At 39.4% G+C, this 16,590-nt stretch overlaps 1 protein-coding gene across 1 annotated transcript in view; it reads right to left on the bottom strand.

Annotated features, from left to right (window-relative positions):
- Nucleotides 1-2,318: 2,318 nt before the first annotated feature.
- The window catches only part of LOC115026995 (uncharacterized protein C14orf132), a 29,329-nt gene continuing 15,057 nt past the window's right edge, over nucleotides 2,319-16,590 (bottom strand). Inside the window, exon 2 of the mRNA XM_029459952.1 lies at nucleotides 2,319-4,524. Coding sequence (XP_029315812.1) covers nucleotides 4,288-4,524 — 237 coding nt within the window. The 3' untranslated portion in view covers nucleotides 2,319-4,287. The remainder of the gene's footprint in view (nucleotides 4,525-16,590) is intronic.

Raw genomic sequence — 16,590 nt, forward strand, 5'->3', positions numbered from 1 at the left:
ATTGAGTCGCTTGATCAAATAACAAGGAAAGGAACAACAAGCAGCGGAATCAATGTGAAGGTTTTTAAAGATTGTGTGCAACCAACTTAACTAGCAGCTCTATCTCCTCTGCTGAGGGGGATCAGAAAGGCCCGTGGTGAATTTGGGAGCTGATCCACATATTATGAAACCAAGCTGCCCCTTCAGTGTCGAAAGGGCTGATTCATTCTGCATGGTGGCATAAAGGTTGAGCAGCGCACGTTCACGGAATTATGAATGTGATCTCTAAATGTTTTTGACATTACTTCTCCCCAGGGTAACAGGGGAGACTTGTACAAACACTGACTTCTGGGAGTGAGCAATTCTGGATATGATTGATACAGTTATAAAGGCACCTGTGATGCTGTGGATCAAAGTCATGATACAAAGGTTCTATTAGCTTGATTGATCCAGTCATTTTGGCTAGCAGTGGATCTCAAATTTACAGGATGAATGTATTGACTATATCCATAAAAAGTAAAATAGCATTTATGTTTTGTAAATAGACAAAACCATCTTTGATTGTTTCAACATATTGAGGTTTTTAGTCATGCTCGCAGCATGGCAATAGGGCAATGTCTATGTCGGTCATTCTGCCTGTTGGTTGTTTATTCGATCACTTTGGTCCGGACTGAAGAACTGAAGAACTGCTGTGTGACTGCAATAAAACCATTCATGTTTCCCAGAGGATGAATCCTAATGATACAGACATTTCCCCTTTTCCCCCCAGCAGGATGACGTTTTTAGGTCCTCGTAAAATGTCTTTTAACTGTTGAATAGATGTTGCCATAAAAGGGTACAACGGATGGCACCATGGATGGATATCCAGGATGGCTACTTACCCAATGTAAGAATGAAAGTGCAGCGTCATAGAGCCACTAGAACAACGGTAAACCAGTGGTGGGCCGTGCATTTCACAGCTAGGCCTTCAGTGATGTCCTACACAGTCCTACCTGAATTATTCCACCTCTTAATACCATACTTATGACGCCATGGCTCTAGAAACTATACATTTAGACAGAAACGCAGTATAACCGGGTGTTGCATCACCCTAACAACATCCATCCATCCATCCATCGTCCACCGCTTATCCGGGATCGGGTCGCGGGGGCAGCAGCTCCAGTAAGGAACCTCAATCTTCCCTTCTCCGGGCCACATCCTCCAGCTCCGACTGTGGGATCCTGAGCCGTTCCCAGGCCAGTGAGGAGATATAATCTCTCCACCGAGTCCTGGCTCTTCCCCGGGGTCTCCTCCCAGCTGGACGTGCCTGGGGAGGCCCCTAACAACAGAGTTATATTAATATTTCCGAAACATTTAGTTGTAAATAGCAGGCATTCCCAGCAGTACAATGTGCAGTGCCTCTCGGAGGCTGTGAGCCGGGGGTACCGCTCGTAGTTAATGATTTGAAAGTGGCAGACAAACCCTTTTCCAAAGACAGACAAAAAAAAGACAAAGGCCTAAGGGCAGATTTCTTGGACCCTGGCAACACATTATGGCTGAAATATGATTGGATGAAAGCTCTAACATAAAGGCCAGCCCTCCAAATCTCGATCTGAGGCTGGAAGCAGCGCAACCAAGAGGAAAGCTATGAAATGAAGAGAATAGACTATGGGGAATAATTTAATACATATTTGTGGAAAACAATATATAAAAATTGAATTTAGATTCTGATGATGTTTAGGCCAGCAGAGAAGGCCTTGCTGGCCCTGACGGCCCACCACTGCGGTAAACGTAGTCTTGTTGTTGCAGTAAAAAGGTTAACTTACTTCATCAAGTAAAAGTAAGTTTAGCTATTAGGATTTCAAACTACAGGATATAAACTGTATGTAGAAAAGCCCTGAAGAATTTTTTTTTGTAAATAACCTGCCTTTCCATCTCGCATCGCTTTAATATTGTATGTTTTTTTGTAAGTGTCTTGACTTTCCGCAGTCTGTTGGTTCAGCAAAACGAGTATGAAGACAAAGAGAGATGGAGGGGTGCATAGCTCCACAGAAGAGTGAATCCAGGTGGTTTCTAAACAACTTGTGCTTGTGTCAAAATGACAGATGGCGCCATCTAAGCTTAGCATCAATCTCATCTGATGGCTCAGCAGCGACTGGTGATGTTTGTCAGTGGGTTGGCTTCAACAGGAACAACGGCAGGTGATTCCGATGGAGAAAAGATGGAGCTAAAACACCTTCATGCATGATCAAGCACTGTGCACAAAGCCCCAAGTTTGCATTTAGCCAACAATATTGCTAGTATATCATACTTCACTTGACACTAATGTCCAGATGAACTGTTTCTGGAAAACTAAAAAGCATTATTACAGAAATTTTAATAGTAGCATATGTCTTTACAAAAGGAGCATTGTGTACGTGGTTTACAACATGTCTAAATACATTTCTACATCAACCATTTAATAAAAATAACAGGCTTAAAAAGTCCTTCTTTAAACATTGTAGTATACTCATAATAACAGAGTGCTGTGTCTGAATTTCTCCTTACATTGGTACAGTTGATACAGGAAGCTAGTATTCTAATTCACAGTGTATGAACATTTGAACATGTACAGTATGGTGTTTACAAGACAAGTTCATATATTTTAATCTAAAGCATATTGATATTATCTCATAAATCTTAGAAGAAATACAAGTTTACTGGAAAAAACAGTACTCTCTTTCTATTTCTCTCTCTGTCTAAATATATAGATCAGTCAGTTTGTCAATCAAAAATAAAACTACTTTGAATTCACATTCGAAAAAACAACATTTATATCAGTTAACCTATGGTAGCTTGCTTTCTTAAAAAATTGAAATAAAACAGTGTAAGCAAAGCACACATAATTAGCAGAGTTCAAAAAATGCAAATAATACCAGATGTAATATTTGTGTAAATTCAGTGCATTGTTTCCTGTGTTTGAGTAAATATTAAATGCTCAGAATAAGCAGAATACATTGCATCAGTGCCTGCAGGTTAACGCTTGAGTCTCAGAGTAAAGTCGTTGTTCCCAATTAGTTTCCATGGAGACTGATTTACTGAACAGTGAGAAATTTAGAGGGACAGCTTGATACATGACAACATCCCTTTCCCTACTCACATGGGCAAACATGTATCACAAAGTTCACTACAGAGCTGGTGTGTGTTAAATTGAACACGTACATTTACCAATTTTCCACATCTGCCCTGCCCTCTTGACAGTATAAATTCTGAGTGATGAGAAATACTTTTACAAGCTGTACTTTAAGAAAATGACTACAAAAAATAATTAGGTGCAGTAAGTAAAGTAGGCTACGTCATCTTGCGATTCAATTTGTGCTTTTAATTGTATTTCGTTAACATCTGTAGATAATATCTAAACATAACTGAACAGACCATGACAATACAATTAGATTTTCTAATAATCCCTAGTGAATATTACTGTAAGTATTCGACAATAAGACCATTCATTTGAAAGATGTTGACTTAGTTTTACACTACAAAATCATCATCCATTGTGTATAATTGAGTTAGCATTACAGAAACAATTTTATGAGTTTTTAAATGTGTTTGTTTCTTTGTTTCCTGTCAGTAAAATTGTTTAGATACTATATACACTGATGATCAATGTCCTCACTATGTTTCATCTACAAATTAGTCCTTAAATGAGCTCTAACATCCTGGGCTTCAGGGTTGACTGCATGAAAAGAATCCAAGCACTTTCTAAATGTTTCAACATTCAGCATCTCTGTTCAGCCGCATAATTTAACAGCACTGTCCTGAATTGCAAAGCAACTATCTGGTGGATGTTAAAGATAGCCTGGATCAACCTGACTCTCAAGCCCCATATCTCTATTCGCATCTCTGCATTATAAGTGAGGGTGTTGTCTGAGGAGAAACACGGAAACAAACTTAAGCTAAAAAAAAAAGCACACGTTCCTTTGATTCTTTGTTGAGAGCGCATTTCTGATGTTTCTGTTTTTAACTAAAGAGCTGTTGAACACAAAAGCTTCTTTTCAAACTTCCAGTTGTAGCATCCAAAAATGCTTGGCGCTGACGAATGCAGCCAAGTCCCCGTCTTTCCCTCTGATGAAGAAATATAATAGTCTATATGTCATTGTCTAGTATCACAACTTCCATAACCTTAGGGGCTCAGACTGATCCAAAAGTGCGAGGGAGAGAGAGAGAGAAAGAGACATAGAGAGATAGTGTCTGTCGACAAAGTGTGGCCTCGCTCAGGTTTCCAGAGATCCAGAGAAAGCAGTATGTGTGTGTGAGTGTGCATGATTGTCTTTGTAAGCATTATGTTCATCAGAAAGTGCAGGCGTAGACAACGCCAACCACCACAATGTTTCCGATGGTAGCGATGATGGCGATCCAGAGCCAGATGGCATCGCTGGACATGGACTGCGACTCATCCGGCTGGCCGTGTACCGAGGCGGCAGAGGCAGCGGCGTGGACACTGGCTGAGGAGTTGAAGAGCGAGTGTTCGCCGCTGTAGTCGTCATTGGGCGAGGAGTCCATGAAGGCTCCCGTCATAACTGGGATCTAGGAGGGGAGGAGGAAAGTAAGGAGAGAAATTTGAATATATTTCAATGTTAGCGCCTCTAGTGAACCTGCATTTGAAGAAGACAGTATGCGGAGAGAAGTTTGTGATTTCAAATCAGGTGTTTAATTCAGGTTTTGCTTTTCTAAGGGCCATAGCTACTAATGAGGACAGTGAGGTAATGTCCTCTTTATTTTGTCAGCAAACCTATGGGCAGTTACGTACTACAATTAAAAACTCACACGTCTTGAGAACTATCTTTGCAAAAGTGCGCCATATTTTTCTCATAAGCCAATCAGAGTGGACTGGGTTTAAGGAGGGAGCCTTAAAGAGACAGGCACTAAAACATTTTTTAGACAGAGGGTGAATACAGGTATATTCAGACAGACAGTACAGGAAAAAATATTAGTTTTATGAACATTAAAACATGTAAACATGTTCTAGTAGAAACTCAAAATACAAGTATGAACCGGAACATAATGTCCCCTTTTGACTACTTTTAAGCTATCAAAATAAAGGATTCAGTATTTCTTCATCAGTATGTTATTCCTGGCAGTATGGAGAGATCATAGGGTCCAGTTTAAAATGTTTACAACACTTCTAAATACCTTCAAAAATTATGAATTTAGTAAACATTATGAGCCTACCTGCTAAACATCAGCATGTTAGCATTGTGAGCATATTAGCATGCTTTGGTTAGCATTTAGCTCAAAGCACAAATGTGCCTTAGTACAGCCTCACAGAGCCGCTGGCATAGTGAAGATGTTTTCAATGAATTTGCATTTTTTCACGGTGTTGGTTTGCTAAAAAACGAGTAGTCATTTAAACTCGATAAAAACAAACCACTTCAGTCCTAGATTAGGGAAGAAAAATCTGGCCTTTCGCACCAATCATAGCACGCTAGATTGTTTCCTATTGGTCACGCATTAGCAAATCTGAGTGCTGTATTAAAAGAAATGAGAGGTAGCTGCATCACGACATCATTAGTAAGTGGTTACAAGGCGTGCAGGGTCCTACTCTAATCTCACACACTGCTGAGTGTGTGTGTCTTTGCATGTGTTTGTATTTAGAAAGCTGTGCTTGATTAACATGGAATGAATATTTTAGATGTGGCAAGTGAAAATGATTTATTGTTGAACAATCGGAGCCCTGTGACTGTTAGCCATTAAAGCAGAAGCAACTGAATGCTTTCATGTGTTTGTGTGAGAGTATTTTACATGTGTGTGTGTGTGTGTGTGTGTGTGTGTGTGTTTCTCCAAAGCAGGGTATATGATTGAGAAATGCATGAGAGACCCGTACCACGCTCGACTAGAAAACAGACTCTGCTGAAGATGCTAAAAATACCTCGGAGAAATGTTGAGCGCTTGCTTACACAGAAATTCTCTCTTGCCCACTCATTTGCTCACCTCTCTGTCTCTGTCTGTCTGTCTGTCTTTCTGTCTGTCTCTCTCTCTCTCTCTCTCTCTCTCTCTCTCTCTCTCTCTCTCTCTCTCTCTCTCTCTCTCTCTCTCTCTCATGTACACATTGGCTAATGCACAAAGACATTCTTTGTGAGGTCTTGCTCCACACAGGGGAAAACACTGTTTAGAAAGCATTCTGCTGCTCTCGGTTCATTGGCCCCTGGTGGTGAATAATGACATGACACATCCTGTGGAGCGCCTGCTGTTCACATGAGCATGATGGAGGCAGACAGGCATGCTTGAAGTCCAGCAACCTGGGTCCCCCCCCCCCCCCCCCCCCCCCACCACCACTGTGACTCCTCCTGCTACAACATCTCATCAGTACTTTTCATCCATTTTAACATTTCTATATTTCTATAATGAGCAGATTCATATCAAAAAGTCATACGCACATCACATAGAGGTGGTCGTCTATTCCTTCGGCACACTGATTCCAAACCACAATATTATTTAAATGGGAAATATTTAGATTTCTGTTGGATCTTTATCATTAAAAATAGTCACCACACCCATACTAATACTATGAGCCTTCAACATCTCCAGGGGGATAAACATCTAAAAACCTGCACACATATATCATAGTTTTATGTTAGCATACATACATTGTTGAGACTGTATTGTCCATTATATGATGATTCAAGGGCTACATAAGTAACTAACTACTAATATGAATAACATTAAATATCAGAAATATTATATTTAATATTTAAACAACCCTTCAGTTCTAAACTCCTGAAGAAAGTTGCACCTCTCTCATCAACATGCTGCTGATTTTATTTTATAAAGAAAAAATTTAATCACACAACACTGTGATCTCTAGACACCACAATGTCAACGCCGCATCTACCTTAATCTAACGTTCAGTTGGACTATAACTGAAGCTCTCAACCCTGTCTGAATTCTTTATATTAATGTTTTATTTATAAGTAACTCATTGTCTACAGGCTTGAGCTGTTTGCATAAATGGGGAAGTGTACCGGATAAAACGAAGTGGATACTGGGTGTGCGGTCAAAGATATTCCAGTAGTGAGCCGTATTTTAAATATTTGATTGCTCACTATTTTTGGCAGAGATGGTGTGCCTATGTATATACAGTAGACGTAGAAAGGCGTTTCGATTACATGTCAGTAGTATATCATCTTTTTTCAAGGGACTGGCTCCTCTATCCATTCATCCGAGCCCACAACTCCCATGTGGATCATGCGCATGAGGTTAGCCCAGCAAGCGGTTAAGCACTAATGGAAACTGAAGGAAATAGAGACCTCGAGAAGGAGCATCCTAAAGCACCCAAGCACTTATGCGGGCAACGGAGGTCATCCCCTAAGCATTACTGCCAGAAAAAACCATGCTTGTTGACATATATGGATGTCTTGAGTAATAAAGTTACACTGTACTGACCAAAGATTCATGGACTCCATACACACTCACTTCAACAGCATTTCACTAAGTGTGTTGGAATTGAGTTTCCTGAACACACGTCTTCAACACCCAACAAGTATTTCCCTGGTAAGGGTGGAAGTGCTCTCATTTCACTGGTTGTCTTATGAAGTAGGTTTTCTTTTAACCTTTAGATTCAAACTGAATGTGAACTGGTTCACACTTAACTAAGAAACTGTCTCTTGAAATTCACAATTATAATTGTACAATTTGTATCTTCATACTTTTGTGATTAATTTATTTCTTATTGTTGCAACTCTGGAAGGCGTCAGTTTGGCTACAAGTGTATGCTTTTTACTCTTCTACATTACAAAAGAATAAAGATAAAAATAAAGCAACCTCAAGAGACTATGTTTATGTTAACTTGTTTTAAACGCACCAGGTAAACAGAGGGGAGAGCGGTCTACATCTTGTCCCTATTTGAAAACAGACCATAGTAGCTTATTGAGATCAGTTGCTATAACTAAGTATGGTAGCCAAATTGTAGAATGATATATTGCACTTTCATTTACACTTTGCCACATACTGTATATGAGTCTCTGTTGGCCAGATCACAAATGTAATTATATGTCTTGGATTTCCTGGACTCCTTGCATATAAAGGTTGGCGTTACTCCAGTCCAGAGGGTGGTGGTAATGCACCTGGAGCGTTTTGTTTACTGCTAAAAACAACATAAGAAGCATGACTTCTGCACTTTCGCAGTAACTGTGCTTCTTTAATTAATGCATTTACACTTAGCTTTCCGATCCACCCAAGAAGCATGAAGCTAGAAATTCACAGAACTCACAGGTAAACATTGCATGTGAGATATTAGCTATTTGTGTAATCATATGTAGACTTACATTCCTAATTTGTAAATAAATACTGATTTTAGAAAGCTTTGAAGGGACATTTTAAGAGCGAAGCATGGGATTAAAGGTAAACACCTGTTTCATTCATTTGTGTGATGTCATCTGGAAAATAACTTCCCTCCATTAACCAACACTAGAGAAATCTCCTGACTTGCATTTTTCACACCTCCTTGGATCTGAGTGATGTCCACACCTGTGCAGTATTACACACAGGAAAACCCCAATCTAAGGTAGACGATACAGTGAAGCTCCTTTTGCTGTGCGAATCCACCTGCTCTGCTCTCGCAGCATTGATTTATTTGTCCCAGCTGTTCCTCGAGCTGTGCCATCCTACACGGGTGATCACAGTACCTGTGATATAGAATGTACTGTAACTGCCAGTAAGAGCTTAGGAACAAACAAGCAAAACCCAAAATACATATATTTGGGAAATGGGGAAACCAAAACATACAACTAAACACAAAAGCAACGTATTGCCTGTTAGGGCGAAATCCAAGAGAACAAGTTGGTTCTCTGCTCTCAGTGATAATATGAGGTCAAGTGAAAGACTTGATACTTGTGTCTTTGTGGACAACAAACTTCAAGGTGCACTCGAGAGAACAAACTGCCTTGGAGAAGACGGGCACAGAGGAGAACCCCTGCAAGGAATGGACTTTGTGTTTGACACACACACACACAATCAATCATGTCATGACGTTAAAACAGATAACTGTGGGACACAAGCACACACAAGATTACACCCTAAGAAAGAGCGTTGTAGCTACTGCAAGATGTACTGATTTCAAGGACTTTGCTTGTTGATTTATTTGGTTTTGATATGAGCAAAACCCACAGCTGTGATAAAATATTCTGAACTACTGAATGATTTTTAAATATTTTAGAATTGTTGAAGTCATTCAAATTAAATGTGATAGGCTTTATGTACACACATCTGTATTTGCATGTGTGTTTGAGAGCAAATCTTTACCGTCTGTGTATCATATATTGCAATGGCATGGCTTTCCTTGCCTTATGCCTTTGCTTTGATGCCATATCCAAGGGGCAACCTCTCGGTCCGAAAAGTAAAGCCACACAAACATTTTCCTAATTAGTTTATGGTCTCAATTGCTCCTTTCAAGTCTTTTTTTCAGTACAGCATGATGTTCATTTAGTAAATTATGGTCCCATTTAGAGTTAAATAGACGATAAAGCAGCATATGCTTTAGGGTGTGGCTGATCTGAGATTGTTGAGTTCCTACTACAGCGACTTGTCAATCAGGATAGAGGCGTAGAAATGTGTATCTATGGCACTGTGTACACTTGTTTTGGGGTTTTGGCCATTGGCCACATGTTTTTCGCTACCCAAAATTAGCCATCCCGATTAATATCACAGTGAATATTAATTACGGTTACAATTTGCTAACCATGCCAGCTGGTAACTTAGTGTTTTCTATGCTGATGGTACCTGGCCACGCAGGGCCTCGCTTCTCCCCAGCTCTACCTCATTATCCAAATATGGTCACTTCTGGCTCCAAAATACCAAACTTGAGGCTTACCCATTGGTTGAAAACCAGTTATAGTGTTACTGATAACAATAACAATGGGTCTGCTCTCTTTCAGTATACCTCATGTCAAGACCTTATACTATATACAATCTATGGTCATGACAGCATGCACAATACCAGGACCATGAATTCAGCCATCATTTATTTTATTATTCACACCTTTGCTTTAGCTACTGTGACATGTCCAATTATTCTCTGTCAAAAAAAGGCCCATCCTGTCTAAACAAGGTTTTTGTCAGCCAGCTGAAAGCAGTGCACCCCGGCTCACACAGCAGCAGCTAATAAACACACACACACACACACACACACACACACACACACACACACACTCACACTCACACTCACACACGCACGCACACACATAATTGCACACAGATGTGACTTGTTTATGTTCTGACGAACCTCTTACTGCCTCAATGCTCAATCACCACCCTGTTGCAACAGGTGTGTACCACCATGTAGATTAAAACATTAAATTAAACTTGCTGCGTCAATGCACATCGGAAAATATTCACTGCATGACAATCACAACAAGATCATTTGGTAAAAAGATAATATTATTTAATAATAGCTAAATCAGAAATATAAATGTCCAAGTTTTCCAGGCAGATGGGTCAGGAGTAATCGTAGGGAGTAACTATATCAACGTTATCCCTTACTGCACTACATCATCCCTATATAATAGACTCATCACTTATAAATCATTGTTATTTTGCATCATCACTGACAGGGATGATAAGGATACTACATGAGGCATACATCAGATAAATGTTGTATAGAAAGTATTGGGCTCTATAGTAACTAGGGAGTGATTTCAGACACTGCCATAGAGTATTTCCCCTTTTCAGATAAAATAGTGCACACTGCGATTCTCTTAATTACTGTAAATTGCAATAAATTGCAACATTTTAGTTTAGTTTAGGCTTTGCTTTCTTTTTATCTGTACACAACTGCACAACGCTCCCTAGAGCCTCAAAGTTCCCTAAAGGAACGATACAAAATGATGTACGTTTTTTGAAATGTGGTGTTATCTACAACCTACTGCAAAATACAACTCAGGACAAAAAAATAAATAAAATGGGATTTACTGTATTGAAAACATTCAGAGGATTAATCTTTTCCGCGTAATGAAGGTTTGCAGAAAGAAAAAGTAGCCAATATACAAGAGCAGCCACTTAGTTAAAACATTAGATTTGGTCTGTTCTATACTATACAGCTAGTCTCGCCATACATCTGGAGGGAGATTGAAAGGTTTTAAAAAGGCTTGTTCACCCATGCAGAAGTGGAGAGTCCTGTAGTTTCAAGCCTAGTTCCTGGTGGTCAGATTTACAGCTGTGCTTTCATTGATTTTCCCAGCCTCAGCAGCCCATCAGCATTTTTTTATAAATCTTATAATTCAGTAGAACAAGTGTAGCTCAAGTGATCCTTGCTTGACACCCTGAACAATCTGTCAGATAGAAATTGTGCAACAGAGGGGAACGTTTATTATACTTCTTTGATATTATGAATGATAAATGTATCACCTTCATGTTTCTTTTCTCAATAGTTTAGCTGACCTCAATGCGATGGATTTTTGTTATCTACAATCATAGCAGTACAAACTAGAGACCATCTTGCGATGGGATCAAATCACCCGCGACTCTATATCCTGCCAGGGGAGTGACCCCTTCCTCACTTTCTAACCGGCGTACTCCAGACGCCCTTGCTCGGACCACACCCGGCCTTCATTTTGACTACACACTGCACGGTTGTAACGCTATTGCGTTGACCAAATCTGTGCAAGAACAAAAATATAACACCTGGCATAGTACTAAAAGCAGAGTCTGTGGTATTTCCCGCTACAGTAAGTTTCTCTAGGACCATATTTCATGATGACACACACACACACACATGCAAAGACTCACAAGGTGAAAACAATACCAGCCACACACTGTCGCAGCTGGTAAATATAGAAATAATGAATAAAGGCTTGAAAAAAACATTTCTTTAAGTGGAGGAAATAATGCATGTTCACATCTGGAGTTGTTACTCACTGATATATGCGGCTAATTAGCCGTTGCGTGATGACTGAGATTTTTAGATGAAACTAAACTCTTCAACTGTTAAATATTAAAATCCACAACAAACAAAGAGTGATTTCCTATTCCTGCCAGATGAGAACTGATTTCAGATGATGAATTTAAAGTGTTGAGAAAGAGCGAAAGAGACAAAGGCGGTTTGTGTGTGTGTGTGTGTGTGTGTGTGTGTGAGCGAGAGAGTGTGTGTGTGTGTGCACAACACAGGCAGACAGGAGGAAGACAACTGGAGCTGGAAAGTTAAGACTTCTACATTTTGACGACGAGACAACATTTTTATCTTTAATCTTGCAGACGATGACTGCACCCATATTTCCCCCCCAAAACAAAGAATTTAAAATCTCAGATCAGAGACTATGCAACTGCACTGGTATTAAACTGTCAGCCTTGAAAGTGTTTTCCACAAGTATTCTGTTTTATTATTTAGATGATTATTGTAGTGAATACCTCTCCAGGCTCTAAGATTACACTGCTGAAATTCTGCTTTATTTACAGTATTATTGACACACCACACTTGCACATTTGAATGAATGTATTCCGATGATTTTGATTGGCTACATAGTGTGATATGCAGTATTGGCTATATTTGTTTTGTTTTTGTAAATTACTCAATTTTTTAACAAAAGGTTACTGACTTAATACATTTACAAAAAAAATGACAAAACTAAAGTGTAACTTAGGTGTCACAAAAAGGCTTCTCTCGCATCACACATCACTGTTTCATTTTGGCATATTCAAACTTGATTCATTAACTATTCACACTTTCACTTTGAGATACTTTCAAAATCTACAGGAAAATGCTTTTTCACCAATGCCTGAGGCCATTTATTATTTAGCGGAGCAGAAATTTTAAATATGCATAAACTGGATTATGTGCAGCATGTGTTTTATGGTACAGTTTACACCAAAGAACACGTCATTCTATAGCAACAGAGATTCCTTGCTGTGCAATGTCGCACGTTACTTCAAAAATCTCCAGGCAGAGTGTGTCATTTCAATTAAAACACACCAAGGGGAGTCACATGTTGCCTCTTGAATGTTCATGGCTGGCAAGTAAACAGACTTTATTCATTATTCATTCATACTACATCACAACATTAGTGCAGTTTTATACCCGAGGGTACAGACTAATAACAAAACCAATTTAATAATTTCTACTAATAAATATTTTTCTCAAATTATAAAACATTCACCTGTATTAAGAAATCATCAAATCAAATTTATTTATACAGCTCAATATCACAAATTACACAAATTACACATTTGTCTCAGTGTGCTTTACAGACTGTACAGGTTACGACACCCTCTGTCCTTAGACCCTCGCATCGCACAAGGAAAAACTTCCTAAAAGAAACCCCACAGTTAAAGGGGAAAAATGGAAGAAACCTCAGGGAGAGCAACTGAGGAGGGATCCCTCTCCCAGGACGGACAGACGTGCAATAGATGTCGTGTGTGCAGGATAAACAACACAGTACAAATACAACATTTGTGGACACAATTAAGGTAATTGGCATGCACCCCCACTCTGTGGAGAGCCTCTCCGTGCAGGAGCCGGAGGGTGGAGTTGGTGCTCATCATGAAGATTCAGCTCACCTGTGCTGATGACACATAACACGACACAAGCTTGTGGCCATCAATTGCTCTGTGTGATTGTATTTGGGATGTCTTTTGTTTCTTGTGAAATACACCTATGCTATGTCAGTACATTGTATAGATTATTCAGAATCTAAAGAATCTATACAATGATAATAATAATGAATAATTCTTAATAATTATACGCAATCAATACCAACCCTTTTCAATTGATCTTTAAACGTTCGTTTAAAGTCTGTCCTGTCGCACAGCTCGATGTTCTCTGTTGGTCTGACCCTGTTTTGTTACACTGCAGCGCTTCCTTCCCCCTGTTGTTTCCCACTGTGATGCTTAAATATAACAGAAACTGTTCTTAACGACGGCAGCAATGAAAGCCCAAAGGTCTCTAAACTTGGAGTTGTGGGGATGTAGACTTCATCACTCTTGCAGAGATCATTTTATAAAAACTGAGATTAAGTTGTGTACAGTAATACATTTAAATGTGTTATAATTAAATGTAGTAACATAACATTATCTCTTGAGGGACACCAATGTCTCCGGTTTGAATCTCCACTATTACTGTCAAAAATATATTATTTCATGGTAGTTATGTTGTGAAAGTTCAATGTTTGTTTTGAAATTAAAATACTGGAATGTTTAGAGAATTTCTTAACTTAATGAAATTAGTTCAAAATCTAATTTGGATTTGCATATGCACAGACACAGTGTAGATTCGCTTAAGTTGAAAAAAAGATGGCTCCCAGTGAAAGGCAGCTCTGCTGAAATGATTTTATTAAATTAAATGATTTTATTGACGTCCGGACTTATCCTCCCTTGCCGGCTTTTATTTATTTATTTAGACTGTATTTAGTATTCTTAACTTTCTTTATTTAATATTTCACTTTAATCTATTTATTCATAGTATATATGCTTATACATTTTAAATATTCATACACACTACAATTACCAGTAGCATTGGTATTTTCTATACAGAGACAGTGTTTCGTTGTTATCGGGTGGGTGGTGTCCCTCTTTGAGGTCCCTGGGGATATTAATTTCACAACAAAAATGGGAGAAAATGGCAATTTTATACTACTGTATTTTTTGCGTGTATTCCTAATAAAAAGATTAATAAAATAAATCTTAAAAAAGGTAAACAGGATCATTTCTAAGAATGTATTTATTGTACTATAAAGTACTGTGTTATATCATAATGTGTGGATTTGTGAAAAGTGTGCATTATTGCAACATGGACAACATAGTGACTGCTGGACTAGAAAATCCTGAATTCGAAAGAAAAAGAACATTTGAATTTATTTATTCAGGTTAATATTTACATTTCCAGCACAGGACAATGCTTACCAATATAAAGTTTGTTTGTATTTGAGAGAGGGATTTAAGGAGAGAGGATAGAATGCAGAATGAAATGACGTCATGGGTATGATGCAACACAGAATGGTAATAAATTAGAATGTTGAGCTGCATAAGTCCAGGCTCCTGCACCAAATCACTTCAGTATCTAGCAGACATGCAGAGGGGACAGCCAACTGCTCTGAGGCTCTGAGGCGGGCTGTGGCAAAACCACCGGTCAGTTATCTCACTTCTTTTTTTCATATTTTTTTTCTTATAGACTGTGGTCAGGCTTCCTGGGGCGCTCCCCGCCACTCCCAGTTCTGCTGGGATGGTATACAGTGTTTCCCCTAGGTCTATTGCTTTGGAGGGGTGCTCACCGTGCAAGGGGGGAGGGGGGTTTCGTGCGTGCGCGGCGTGGTTTTTATTTAGTTACCTCCTCTCCTTTCTTCCGCTCTGTAGGTGTGTGCGCATGTGTGTGTTCTTCAGGTGCAAAGCCCCGCACTTTGCAAAACGGAGCAAAGGAGAGAATGTGAATGCGCAAAGTAGACAGTACAAACTGAAACGTGCACATACATTAGATCAATAGCATAAGCGTTTAGTTTATTTAATAAAAAAGCACCTGTCAATGTGAAAAGTGAGTTGTGAATACAAATTTCTTTTTGGAAAAAAAACTAAAACACCTTGAATTTCAGGGGGGGGCACAGGGACGCAGGGCCCGGGGGTCCGTTGGCGGGGCGCAGCGCCCCTCCAAGACAATGGTAGGGGAAACACTATACTTCTGTTGACGTGAAGGTCTTTGATCTGGCTGATTAGCTGAAGGAGTTACATGTTTTCAAAGTCCACTGTTTCTTACATATTTAACTTTGTATATATTTAACAGTATAACTGTTGTTAAATACAGTATAACTGTTGTTAAATACAGTATAACTGTTGTTAAATACAGTATAACTGTTGTTTCAAGAAACAACAGTTATACTGTATTTAACAAGCCCAGTAAGTACTGCTGATTTGGAGTCCAGATGTCTAGATCCAGTGGTGGAATAGCCTGTAACTAAGTGCATTTACTGTATTGTACTTAAGTATTGTACTTAAGTACAAACTCCAGGTACCTTTCTTGAGTATTTTCAACCACTTTTACAGTTCAGAAGAAGATATTGTACTTTTTAGTATTTCTAGAAAGTATCTGAATACTTCCTCCTCCACTGGTCGGTTAAACCCAGGCTACATCTGGTTGGAAAGTTGAAGTCTTTTAGACATCTACTTACTTAGATGTGCAGAAGTCTTTGCCTTTTCTACCAAATATAGCTTTAACCTGTCTAGACACCTGCAATTCACCAATTAAGTATTTACTGGGGGACGTCTGAAAAAAGTGTCACTTTTCATAAAATCAATGCTCACTTTGCGTTGCGTTGTATTTGGGGAGTTGCCTGCATCAATCTGATTGATGTACTTCTGGTTGATAAAGGCCTGTCACCACGGAGGTAGCCCTGGCTTTTCGGAGCCTCTGCTGTTGTCGGGCGTTTGGACTGTTGGGAAGACACGGTCCCGCTCTTTAGTCTTGCATGGTGACATTATGTGTCGCTGTGTGGAGGCAAGCCCCAACGGCCCAGGGGAATGATTCCTCTGGAGCTCTGAGAGGCTGACAACAGCAAAGTGTAATGATGAGAGGTCAGTCTTCAATGCTTCCAAGAGACAGGAACTCTGCGTGCCAGTCTGCCTCAGAGCTCAGAGACTTCTGGTGTCTCCAATGTGGTTGTGGTTACCAAGGTCCAAGTT

Source organism: Cottoperca gobio, chromosome 22 (assembly GCF_900634415.1).
Source record: "Cottoperca gobio chromosome 22, fCotGob3.1, whole genome shotgun sequence".
Taxonomy (NCBI): Eukaryota; Metazoa; Chordata; class Actinopteri; order Perciformes; family Bovichtidae; genus Cottoperca; species Cottoperca gobio.